This window comes from Leptonychotes weddellii, chromosome 14 (assembly GCF_054177405.1).
Source record: "Leptonychotes weddellii isolate Sample4059 chromosome 14, ASM5417740v2, whole genome shotgun sequence".
Lineage (NCBI taxonomy): Eukaryota > Metazoa > Chordata > Mammalia > Carnivora > Phocidae > Leptonychotes > Leptonychotes weddellii.
In genome coordinates, this window is record NC_138382.1 from 74,973,995 (window position 1) to 74,986,689 (window position 12,695).

A 12,695-nucleotide genomic window follows, 5' to 3' on the forward strand; every position below is an offset into this window, starting at 1 on the left:
CGCTTCCCAGGAGGATGCAAGGAATTTCAAGGCCCGATTCTCTCCCTGACCGACACTCTCGGTGCTTTACAAAAAAAAAAGTAAAATCTTGGCGAAAAGGAGAAACGTGTCACTCAGCGTCTACTCAGCAATCAACAGTGAAAGTTCTTCATCTGGAGGGGGTAGGAGAGGAAGGAGAGACAGACTCATAAAGCCCTCAGGTGCACGCAGGGCGAGAGACAGAGAAGGTGTCATCACTTAAAAGGCGAGGGGGGGGGGAGGGCAGAATTTTAAAAAAGCATTTGGCTGGAAAAGTTCCCCATGACTGAAGACAAAAGAGTTAAATACCCGGATTACACAGAATCATTTTCTCGGAAAGGTGAAAAATCATTTAAAATACACAACGCTGAGAAAAATACGTTTATTAGAGAGGCAGATACGAGGGTACAACTAAGAGGAGCCAGACAGATTCTTTTCTTTCAGGGTGAGAAGAGAGAGAGACAATCATGTTGGCCATACTGGAACAAAACTTACTCAGAACACAAGTGTCTACAATAAACTCAAGTCTGGAGTGGCCGGCAGGGGACCTAGTCCTTCCGGCTTCCCCCGCGGGTACAAAAACAAAAATGGTCATTAGGCAGCAGAAGCACCAATAAAACAAACAGACAAAAGAGTCAAACGTTAAAACAACGAATTCAAGTCATCCTTTTAGTTTTTAAATGGCACTATATACAAATAGATGGGGGGTGGGGGGATTACGGACATATTTAACAGAAAGCAATTTAAAAAACCAAACTGAACCATAAAAGACAGTCACAATCCAACTGACCCATTGGACGTTCCTCTAGTCTAAATATTTTGGCAATTATTAAATAGTCACATTGTAGACGACAACACACACACACACACACACACACACGTGTGCACGGGCACAGAACAGCCGCTTTGAGTTCCCCGCGGGCTGGGAGGGGTTGGGGGGACAGTGTTCTTGGGGGTGCCGAGCAGATTGAGAAACCAGGTGGGGAAGACAGGCTTCTACGCGTACACGAGTAATCTCTAAATGTGTCTCTAAAATAAAAGGAGAAAACTTTACCCACAAGCCGAGACTTGACTTCTTTCATTTTAGCAGATAACCGGGGGTGGGGGGGAGGGTAGAAAAAACCAGAGTATGCTCTGGGCAGAAATGGGAATTCTGATTCTTTGGGAATGGTTTCAGGACTTCTCCTAATACTCGGTGCATTGACCGGCGGCGGGCACCAAGGCACACTTGTTCTGTCCCTCCTCCGCAGCTGCCTGTGCTAAGGGCCTGAGGCACACAACTTAAAATCATGAGCATCCAATTACACGCCCAAACCCACACACGCCCCCCCGCCCCCCATAAACCAACTGAGCCATTTTCTGAATCAAATTTGCACAACTGTTAAGGAAAAAACAAAAAACACAAAAACCTAAATAAGCCCACAACAACGTCATGGAATGCCATACTTTCCAAGGGAGGCTTCCAAAGGCTCACGTTGTCTCGGCCATTTTAAGACTTTTTCAGTGTTTGGTTTGCTTCCTGTAGCAGTTCACAGGCTGGAAATGAGTCCCATCATCGGACAGAAAGCTCCGGTTTTAATATCTGAGGTCCCCCGTTCGCCTGGGTCCGTGCCTAGTGCTGTAACCTCCCCTAGCTCGTGAAGAGGGATCCCCGTGGTTTCAGGGCCAGCTGAGTTACTTGTGGCAAATATTTAAAAAGGGGAACAGAAATGATTTTCCTGAGAGGTCTGGGGTCCAGGGTGAATGGCTTTATCGACATTACATCGGCAAAGGTAGAACAAGGCAAGAGAAATCTGAATCACAAAATGATATTTTAATAAGCAGGCGGACCGATGTCAGTTTCCTGCTTTGGGCATTATTCTACCATTACGTCAGAAGTCACCACTGGGGGGACACCGGCTGAAGGGTACACGGGATGGCTCTGGACTGTCTTTACAGCTTCCTGGCAATCTGTCATTACTTAACAATAAAACGTGTTTTAAAAATCAGGCTGTCATTAACATTTACTAAATTCCATTTTGGTGGTCCTTGGGGAATGTAGCAAACTTTCTGCTAGAATCTACAACAAGCACCTATAACTCTGGCCAGGTGCCACACCCCGATGATAAGCAGCTGTTGGTTTTTAAACCGGCTTTTTTTTTTTTTTGGTAGAATCAGCTTTGAATCGACTTGAGCTTATAAAAGGAGCTCACGATGTAAAAGCAAGGAGCTAATTTCCTATTTAAAAGTAGGAAGGACATGAATAAATAATTCTCAAAGCCAAATAAAAAGTAAATTGGAACTTGACACCTTTATTGTGAGCCATTCATAGCTGGTTCTCCGTGACCTCAGGGTAGATTCTTGAAATGGGCACACACATTGGGCTGGGTACCCATCTCTATGCATGTGATCGATTTCATTACCTATGTTGCCAATTTAAAAATGCAAATCCCCACGTGACCCAGATCCCTTTCAAGATGGTGAAATACTTTATTTTAGTCTGGCTATAGTTCATTATATAAAACGATTTTCAGTAAATTCATATTTTGGGTCTTAAAGATGTCAAGGATTAAAAACAAACAAACAAACCAACCAAAAACCCCAAACACCTCTGTGAAGTGAGGAGCTGGGGTCTGCGTGTAGAAGCAGCTGCTGCTATTTATAGCCCCACCTGGGGAAGTGTGAGCTGAATACAGCTCCACTTGCCACAAAACCTCCAACAGAAACGCTGTTTTTTGTAAGTGATCGAAACAGCACCAGGGCATCTGATCGACTCTGTCAGTGGCAGCGGGGAGCTCAGTGGTCTCCTGTAAAAGTCAACTGGTTAATTGTTAACCAAGCTTTTCCAGATTTCAGTCGGTTGTCTGGGATCGTGCGGAGGGGAGAGGATAATCACGGCGATCTACCAATGATCTTAAACACGTTTAAGGAAAAATACACACGTTTAGTACCAATATAGGACTCGTCTTACTCTTTCCTCAAGGAGGGGGAGGTTTTATTTATGATTTCCTCCAAAGCAAATGATTGTAAGATTAAACAAACTAGCGTAGTTCAAGTTATTAAGTTACAAAATGTAACACTTTCTAAGGGGGTTCCATTTACGGCAGTTGCGAGATAGAACTGGAGATAGAACTGAAGTCTTACCCACCCCTCTGATGTGTGTGGACCTTTAAATTCAGAAATAGCGATTAGAAGCTAGAAGGCAACTTTCTTTTTTTTTTTTTTGGATACCTACAGATACTGCCAGAAGAACTGTTTATCCGATTTCAAATGACAGAATTGTAAATTGGCAGTTGGCAGCTTTCCGCGTCATATTTCATGAGCAAGTGAAACGTGATTATAGTCAAAACTAGCCATTGAAATTCGGGTGTCGAATGCCTACAAGCCCACCGCGTGGCCATGTGACAACAGGCACTCCGGTCCGGTATCCTCCAGCCACGCTTTGGAAGAACCGTCGGGAACAGTCATAGTTGTGGGGAGAGACAACTCCAATTTTTTTTTTTTTACAGTTTTTTTTTTTTTTTAAGTTGTATTAAATATAAGTCTTAGCACCTTTGGCATTTTTGTCCAAATAGACTTCGACGTACGAAGTGGGGACATAACCCTCTTCGTCTTCATTTCTCCGAATGCGGGTCCACCCGTCGCCTTTGTCTTCCTCGATCACGTACAGTGTTTCTCCTTCAACCACGGAGATGGTCCCTTCATTCTGACCTGGAGAAGCAAGATCAGAATAAGTCAGCTTCTCATCACATCCAGGCGGAGCGCAAACAGGGAGCTTGGCAATGAAAGAGGTGCAGCGGGCGAGCGACAGATGCACGGACCCCTCCCCCGTTGCCCTGCAAGGGCTCCTCCTACCACGCAGAAGCTTCCAGGCCCCCCACTGCAGCTCTCCGGGACCCTTCTCCAGCTACCCCAGAGCCGCCCCCTCCCCCCGACCCCGGGAAGCCAGGTGCTTCCCCAGGGGACATCTTTGCTCTGCCCTTCCTCTGTCTCTCACGGGGAGCATACCACCTGTGGCCTCAAATGACACCTTTTCAGACACTATCCCCACTTCTCTCTCTCCCATCCCGGTTCTTGCCGGTAGCTAAGCTTCCCCTTCTTGGGCCCGAAACACGTGTCCACTTCCAACGTCGGCCCTGGCTCTTAAACCTGGCCTCGCTGTGTCTCTTCCCAAACTACATCTTTCTCCTACCTTTCCACTTCAGGGGGCCCCCAGGAGGGCACCTTCAGGAATCCGCTCCCTTTCCTCCCGTCTTTGTTCCCTGCTTCCAGTCAGCCAGGGGCCTGAGCAGTTTGCTGACCGTGACCTCTCTGGGCCCACTCTTTAATAACGGGGGCCCCCACGACCACTTGCTAAGATAACTGCCCAAGTATAGCGCCCCACTGCTCACACAGAATTCTCAAGGGCAGACTGTCTGGGGAGCTGCTCACAGGGGGGCCGTGGGGGGGGAGCCGGGGCGCGGGAATGGGGTTAAGTTGGCGACATTGAACCTGGTGCTTTCTTGTCGCACTGAACACGTGGTCTGTCGTGAGGAGCTCTGGAAGATCCATCTGTCCCAGGGCTTCGCAAACCTCCCTGAGCTCGGACGCTTCTTCCACAGCATCCTTAATATCTTTCTACGGGACATCGTTCTGGCAACTTCAGGCTAGTCTTTCGAGCCCTTCATCCCTGTTCTCCGATGGGCCCCACACACGGGACAATACATGTCCTAAGGTACAGCTCTAACGGTATCAACTCCCTGCTCAAACGCTTTCAATAGCTCCTCGACTGTGGCCCAAAACAATCCAAACGATTCTTGCCCACCTCCCCGCTCAAGGACACCATTCCTAGCCTCAGATTCCACTACTCCTACCCAAGACGTCTAAGCTCCAGCCACACGGGCCCCTGCTTCTCTCACCTCCCTGCCTCGGGTGCAGAGCAGCCTGGAGAGTTCCCTGAATTAATTCTCTTAAGGAAGTGAGCTCGCAGTCCCACGAACCCCCATGGCTCCGGACCCCACCTCTGTAAGTGCTGTCAGCTGACCTCCCCCAAATGTGTGTCTGCTCTCTCCGGGGGCAGATGCCACACCGACCCGCCCGTATCCCACCCCTTTGGGGGCTTTACAAGACAGGAGCTCCCGGAAATACTGGACGAACGGATGAAATCATCATTTCACGCTATCTGCTACAAGTAAGCTGCACGGAAACTGTTCCATTGTACGGACCAACAGGCAAAACGTGCAGCCATGAACCAAATGATGATGATGATGACGGTGAGCAGAACGATAGGGTAAGACGAGAGAGAAAGATCTGGAAGAAGATCACAGCAGGAGGAGGGACAGCGTGCGCAAGCGGGGAACCGGGCGGACGCAGGTCACCTTCGAACGTGTAGAGGGCTTTGCAGGTCCCGATGGCGGGCAGGGGCTCCTCCTCATCAAACTCGTCGTCGAAGTCCGTGGCCAGCACCTTCACCTCACCCTCCTGACTCTGCTCCTCCGTGTAACTGCCATCCGGGCTGCTCAAGAAAGGAAACCACACAGCAACTATAGCGACTGCCCAGTGACGCGCTTGCACCCCACCCCCGGACTGCCGTCACCAAGGCCATCGCAGGTCACCCGCGTGCTCCGTCGCCGCCCCACGCGGCACTGGGGACCCGCGCGGTGGGGAAGGGGCAGGTCAGGCCTCTTGGGCTCTTGGCAACAGAGCAAGTGCCGCACGCTCGTCTGCAGCCTCCAGAATCGGGCCCCGAACACAAAGCAAACCTGCTCCCCGCCGGACGCCAGGCACGGTACAGATACTGTACCTCTCGCGGTCCTGGGCACAGTTGTTGACCGTGGCCGGGTTCTGGGCGTCGAACATTCCACTCTGCCGGCGGGCCTGCTCGCTGCGTGCCGGCAGCCTGCCTTCCACCTCCGCCAGCCAGGCCTGCGAGCAAAAGCCACCAAAGACGCTGCTCTGAGCTCAGCTGAGGGCCCGGCCAGGGAGTCTTACAGGCCCCAAATTCGGGGGGCTCAATGGTCACTGAAGCTGAGACTCGAGAAGGACCACACGGGGGGGTCTCTAGGGTCTCTGCATTCAGCTGTATAAGGCACCCACAGGCAACTGCTCCTAGTGCATCTCACGTTGGAGAAGTAGAAGCAAACGTGTTTAGGCAACTGTCACAATGGGGCAGAAAGAGCGCTGGACTGTGTTAGACTCCTGGGCTTTTTTTTTTAACTTTTTTTTTTTTTTTTTTTAAAGTAGGCTCCATGCCCAGGGTGGAGCCCGATGCAGAGCCTGAACTCACAACCATGAGATCAAGCCCTGAGCTGAGATCAAGCGTCGGACGCTTAACCGACTGAGCCACCCGGGTGCCCCTCTACTCTTGGGCTTTTTAAAACAGCTGTGTGATTTCAGGTAAGTCGCTTCTAGTTCCTTCTGGTTCCAAAAGTTTGTGACCGTGAGATCCCACCGGAGAAGAGGAGACTCCCGCCGCACGTCAGCGGTGACTCAGTGTGAAAGCTACACTCACCTTTTCTTGTTTTGAGGAGTATGTCACTCTTTTTAATAGTAAAGAAACGTATATACAGGAAATCAAATAAGATAAAAGATAAAATTATCTTGGGCAACATTTGAAATAGTGTAAAAAAGGCCAAAGGATAACAATGACCAGGAAGGAACATTTCTAGGTTCTAAACCCTCCAACAGTAGTAACTGACTGACGGATTCTAGGAAGAATCTTAAAAAGCTGCATCTGACCCTTCGTTGCTAGAAGTAACCGATTCCGACTGGAGCGATCAGTCACTGATATATTTTTCCATGTTCTGTAGCCTCGAAATTTGTGGGTAAAAGAAGCCTTCTGTCCACAGCTCTCGAGTGCTTCTCTCTCCCTCCTTAAAACATTTATTATTTATTTTTCCTACTCATTTCTAATTTGTGTCTCTCAGAGGTTGTCACCTCTATGACCCTTTGATGATGGGTCCTTTGTAAGAACCATAACGTATTTGACTTGATTTTTTTTCACTTCTGGATTCACAAGGGCACACTGGCAGCTATATCCATTATCAACAGGCGCTGGAACAGGACCGACTAAGCGAAGCACTTAAACCAAAGAACAACGCGTCCAAATACAACCGTGCATGTCGGTTTTAGGGGACATCCTGGGCAGAGGGCATGCCGAGGGGCAGAACAGCTGGTGGGTGACCACTTTTCCTTTTATCACAACTTGCCAAGCCCCCCCGACACCCTCCAGCCGCATCTCTTGCACGAATCGCTGGTGTTCTACAGCATCCACAGCCCTTCCTCGCTTTCTTTTTTTTCCAACAGAGCTTTTCACCACCCACAGCGTTTTCATACCTCAAATTTCTGGGATTCTAGCCGCAGTTTCTCTATATTTTGGCTGACTTCGGTTAATTTGTGATCCAAACTGGCTGGGTCTCCCATCTGAGGATTCTTCAGGTAAACATCTTTCATTTTTGTTATGGCATCTCTGAAAAAAAAAAAGAGGGAGCAGGACACGGTAAAGGTGAATGTCACCCGCCTAGTGTATTCTCCCATCATCTTGCATGCCGTGTGAATGGGAGCGCGGGAAGGCGATGTCACCACGTGGGTTGGAAGGGAGTATTGGGGCCGACTTTCATCCTAAAACTCCGTAAGAATTCTGCTCCCGAGGTCTGTATAATCCAGAGATGGATATGAAAATTTTGGTTGCCTTTTCTGAACGGTATGTGGTACCTCCCTCTGCCCTCAGCAACTGAGAAACATAAATCAATCCTGTGCCTTTGCCTTTTGCCCCAAACAACAACAAAAACAAACAAAGCCCAAATACCCAGGCGCACATTTTTCGTGCAAACCGAAGCTCCAGCCCGCATCCTGGTCTTGTGGGCTACCATATGTTCCCCTCATGGAGAAGCACGGTTAACTGCTTTGGAAATTTTATTACACACTCTTTCAACTATTAAGAAACCAAACCCACAGTTGGTATCCATGACAGGCAGGTAACTGAGCCTCAAAGCTACATATCGCAAGATCCCACACCCTTCCTGAAATCGTGTTGGCGGCCCGCCCACAGCAACCTGAGTAAATGAATCCCCACAGGAGTGCTGCAGCCAAGCTTGGGGTTATCCCTGGGACCAAAGAGCTCTATTAATTCTGAACTCTGGTTCTGAGAGACTTTCAGTAGGGTTCGAGGTGTTAAAAGTTTAGAGCAAATGACTCTGCAGCTGGTAAGGGGGCCAATTTTAATGAGCTTCAGTAAAAGGCAGCCTCAACCTGTTATACAACATAAGACCAATGAACCAAACCCTATTTTGAGTCATGGGAAATAGTTTAACTGAAAATACAGAAATAACAGGAAGAGAATTTCCATGAGTCCTCACCAGGCCTGGGCCCATCCCCTCGCATCTGAGCCCTTCTGACCCGCTGCTCCTTTGTGGGTACTGACTGTTCACTTTCCCTGAGGTCCCATCTCCACTACAGCCCTCCCCCTCCACCTGCACTCCCCGCGCCCCCTGACTTTTCTCCACTTCCTTCTTTCCCACAGCGTGTATCGCTTTCCAACATTATGTAAGTTGTTACTATGCTTGTTATCGTTTATTGTCGGTCTCTTCCTACTAGAATGGAAGCTCTCGGGCTCAAGCTCTTTTGTTAACTTGGTATCTCCCCAGTGGCGGGACACTACATGGCACGCAGTAGATGCTCAGTAAGTATCTGAGATGAATAAATGCTCTTACTACAAACAAGCTGTAGTGTCTACCTTTACCAAATTCCTCTCTTGACTTTATGCCTACACCTCGAGCTACTGTCCTACCTCTCTGCAAAACTTCTCAAAAGACTTGTCGAGATTCATTACCTTTGATTCTTCTCCTCCTGTCTCTCCTGGTAGGTCTCTCCAGAAGTTTAATTTTGTTCATCTTTTCAAGGAACCAACTTTTGGATTTGTTGATCCTCTTTGTTGAGTGCGTATGTTTTTCTATGTCACTAATTTACACTCTTGCTTCTGTTTTCTTTGGTTCAATTTGCTGTGCTTTTTCTAACTTCTTGAGATGGACACTTAGCTCACTGATGTTTAGTGTTTTTTGTTTTTAATACATATGGAAGGGTATCATTCCCTTTATGAGTGTTGCCTTAGTGACAGCCCAGTAACTGATGTATAGAATATGGGTTCAGGTTCAGCTCTGCTCCAGTATCTTCCAATGTCTCTCTTTTTTTTCCTCTTTGTTGTGCTGTCAGTGTATTTCTTTTTTTTTTTTTTTAACATATAATGTATTATTTGTTTCAGGGTACAGGTATGTGTTTCCAATGTCTCTTATGATTTCTTCTTTAGTCTTTGAGTTATCTAGGGCTACATTTCTTAATTTCTAAATGTTTGTTATTGGTACCCAGCTTTACTGCAGGCTTCAGAGAACACACCTTGAATGGTGTCTACCCTTGGATGTTTGTTGAGATTTGCTTTGTGAAAACAGGATATGCTCAATTGTTGGAAATGTTGTGTGTGTGCTTGAAAAGAATGTGCACCATGCAATTATTGGATAGACATGATTGAGGTCGATTTTGTCAATTATATTATTTAAATATTCTACCCTGAATCTGTTAATTTGTTTTACTAGTTATTCAGAGAAGTGCATTAAACATCTCCCCCAACAGTGATGTGTTTGTATTTCTTGTACATACTCATGGCAAAGGGTTAATAGTATAACCTTTTTTATGTTTTGAGATCAGACAGTCCTACAGCTTTAAACTGGGCTGTTTGTTACTCAAAGCATTTAATGTTATGAAGTTGACCTTCTGGAGCTTAATAGTTTGAGGGTTTTTTTGGCCTGAAAGTCAGTCTTCCTCTGGCTGGCACTGGTCAACCAGTGCGTGGGTGGTGTATCTTTTTCCATTCTTTTATTTTCAATCTGTCTATACCTTATGAGGTATGTTATTTTTTTATACCTTATGAGTTAGATGTGCCTTCTGTAGGTAGCATACAGGTGGATTTTGGGTTGTTTGTTTTTCAGTCTGAAAATCTAATTGGGACATGTAGTCTGTTGACACTGAACATATTCATTTTATTTTATACACACTATGTGCCAGGCATTGGTCCAAGCACCTCCATACACTGACACATTTAATCCTCACTATTAACTTCCTTTTCAAGATGAGGAAACCGAGGTAAAGTTAAGAGGTTAAGATCAAGAAGAGGTTAAGAAGCTTATCCAAAGTCTGCAACAGAAATAGGCGGAACCAGGTTTGAACCCAGGGTATATTAATTTATTTTTAAGTTTTATTTATTTAAGTCATCTCTGTATGCCACGTGCGGCTCGAACCCACAACCTGGAGATCAAGAGTCGTACACTCCTCTGACTGAGCCAGCCGGGCACCCCTGAACCCCAGGGTGTTTTAAATCTGCCCTCACACTTTGTGCTTTTGATTAGTCCTGCCTCGTCCCTCTTGTACAAAACGTAAGTTGCATGAGAGCAGAGGTTTTCATGTGTTTTGTTCATCGCTTTATTCCCAGGATCTAGGATACTTCCTTGTACACAGTAAATGCTCAATAAACAGTCATCAAGTAAATGGTCAAACTGGATTTGCCTTCTTACCAGCAAGGCCGCTGTGAGGGTTAAAAGGTTAGCCAGCTTCCGCGGCCACAACCCAAGTGGCAGAGAAATTTTTCTGTATAACTATTGGACAGTAGTGTCCATGACCTTCTTTTTTTTTTTTTTTTTAAAGATTTTATTTATTTATTTGAGAGAGGGAATGAGAGACAGACAGCAGGAGAGGGAGGAGGGTCAGAGGGAGAAGCAGACTCCCTGCTGAGCAGGAAGCCTGATGCGGGACTCGATCCCAGGACTCCAGGATCATGACCTGAGCTGAAGGCAGTCGCTTAACCAACTGAGCCACCCAGGCGCCCTGTCCACGACCTTCTTCAATGTCGTTTCAAATACCCGAGCCAGAACTTCTTACTCCCATACAGAATATTACTTATTCAACACCCCGAGATTTAACTGGTTTATATATACATGACCCTTTTTATATATGGTCCCACATGTAATAAAAAGGATAAAGAAAATTTTCATCTCATGAGGTGTATTTCTAACACAAAACAAAACCGAAGTTAATTATATGCACTGTTTGTTAGGCACTGTACCAGGGTTTATAAAACTACCCATTTGGGGCGCTTGGGTGGCTCCGTCGGTTCAGCATCTGACTCTTGATTTCGGCTCAGGTCATGATCTCAGGGTCGTGGGATTGAGCCCCGCATTGGGCTCTGCACTGGGTGTGGAGTCTGCTTGAGAGTCTCTCTCTCCCTATGCCTCTGTACGCCCCCACCCCCACGATTTCTCTCGCTCTAAAAAAATAAAAAATAAAAATAAATAAAACCACCCATTTTTCAGGAGTTGCTCTACCAGAAGTAAACGAATAAGCAACTACTTTTCTTTTGCCATGTACTAAACTGTACTGCCTCCCCAATTTTGTTTGTTTCTTGGCTTTTTGCATAACCAAATTTTAACCCCAGCTTCGCTGTAACTAAATTTTTTTAAAAAAGATTTTATTTATTTATTTGAGAGAGAGAGTGAGAGAGAGAGAGAGCACAAGAGGGGGGAGCGGGAGAGGGAGAAGCAGACTCCCCGCTGAGCAGGGAGCCCAATGCAGGACTCGATCCCGGGACTCCAGGATCATGACCTGAGCCGAAGGCAGTTGCTTAACCAACTGAGCCACCCAGGCGCCCTAAATTTTTTTTTTTTTTTAAGATTTTATTTATTTATTTGAGAGAGAGAGAGAAACAGCATGAGAGGGTAGAGAGCCAGAGGGAGAAGCAGGCTCCCTGCTGAGCCAGGAGCCTGACGCGGGACTCGATCCCAGGACTCCAGGATCATGACCTGAGCCAAAGGCAGTCGCTCAACCAACTGAGCCATCCAGGTGTCCCCGCCATAACTAAATTTATGTAGAATCACTTTTTGGCCTGTGTACAGGGCACAAAATCTCAAGTTATCTTTTAGAAAATCTCAAATAGATGAATGATTCACCTAATTCACTCTGAGAATTTATAAGGTGAGAGACAAATAATAAAGTGGTTTTTCAATCAGATTCATTAGCAAGTAACCCCTAAGTGACAGAAAAGATCTACAGGTTATAAATGTGGGAAGGGAAGCGCAAATGAAGAGGTATCAAATCTTTTCTTATTATTTTTTGCATATATACCATCCTGGGATCAAACTTACAAAACAGCTCAGAAAACCAGGAACCCCAGCAGTGGGATCCTGATGCAGAAGCTTCTCAAGAGCAGGCAAACATCATAACTCTGATGGCCGGTGGTGTGTGTGTAATAAGACATACTATGATCTGTTTTCTAGACACTATCAGTATGCTCTATAACAAGATAAGGAGACACGGGAACCTCTGGAAAGGTTGACTGTCACTTATCCTCAAACAGAAAGACAAGGACATTTTAGACCCAAAGCTAGAACGTGGGGCAAGGGAAGGGGGCAGGATTCACACCACGTATCTCTTCCTCATTTGTACAAAAAACTCAGCTACATACGTAAGATTAAGAAAAAAAGAAGAGGGTGGGGGATGGGTGAAACAGGTGAAGGAGACTAAGGGGACACTTATCGTAACGAGTACCGAGTCATGTGTAGAAGTGTTGAACCACCATATTGTACACCTGAAACTAATATAACTGGAATTAAAATTTAAAACTTAAAGAGAAATAAAAATTAAAAAAAAGTACAGAAATACAGAAAAAAAAAAGATAG

At 46.2% G+C, this 12,695-nt stretch overlaps 1 protein-coding gene across 7 annotated transcripts in view; it reads right to left on the reverse strand.

Annotated features, from left to right (window-relative positions):
• The window catches only part of FNBP1 (formin binding protein 1), a 114,987-nt gene that overhangs the window by 3,445 nt on the left and 98,847 nt on the right, over window positions 1-12,695 (reverse strand). For 3 of the 7 annotated variants that reach the window (XM_081803762.1, XM_081803760.1, XM_081803757.1), the window contains 4 exons: window positions 7,312-7,444; window positions 5,780-5,901; window positions 5,355-5,491; window positions 387-3,708 (listed from right to left, as the gene is read on the reverse strand). In XM_081803762.1, coding sequence (XP_081659888.1) covers window positions 3,530-3,708; window positions 5,355-5,491; window positions 5,780-5,901; window positions 7,312-7,444 — 571 coding nt within the window. In that variant the 3' untranslated portion in view covers window positions 387-3,529. Of the gene's footprint in view, window positions 1-386; window positions 3,709-5,354; window positions 5,495-5,779; window positions 5,902-7,311; window positions 7,445-12,695 lie in introns of those variants that run through there. The other 4 variants (XM_081803761.1, XM_081803759.1, XM_081803756.1 and 1 more) reach the window with 2 other exon arrangements.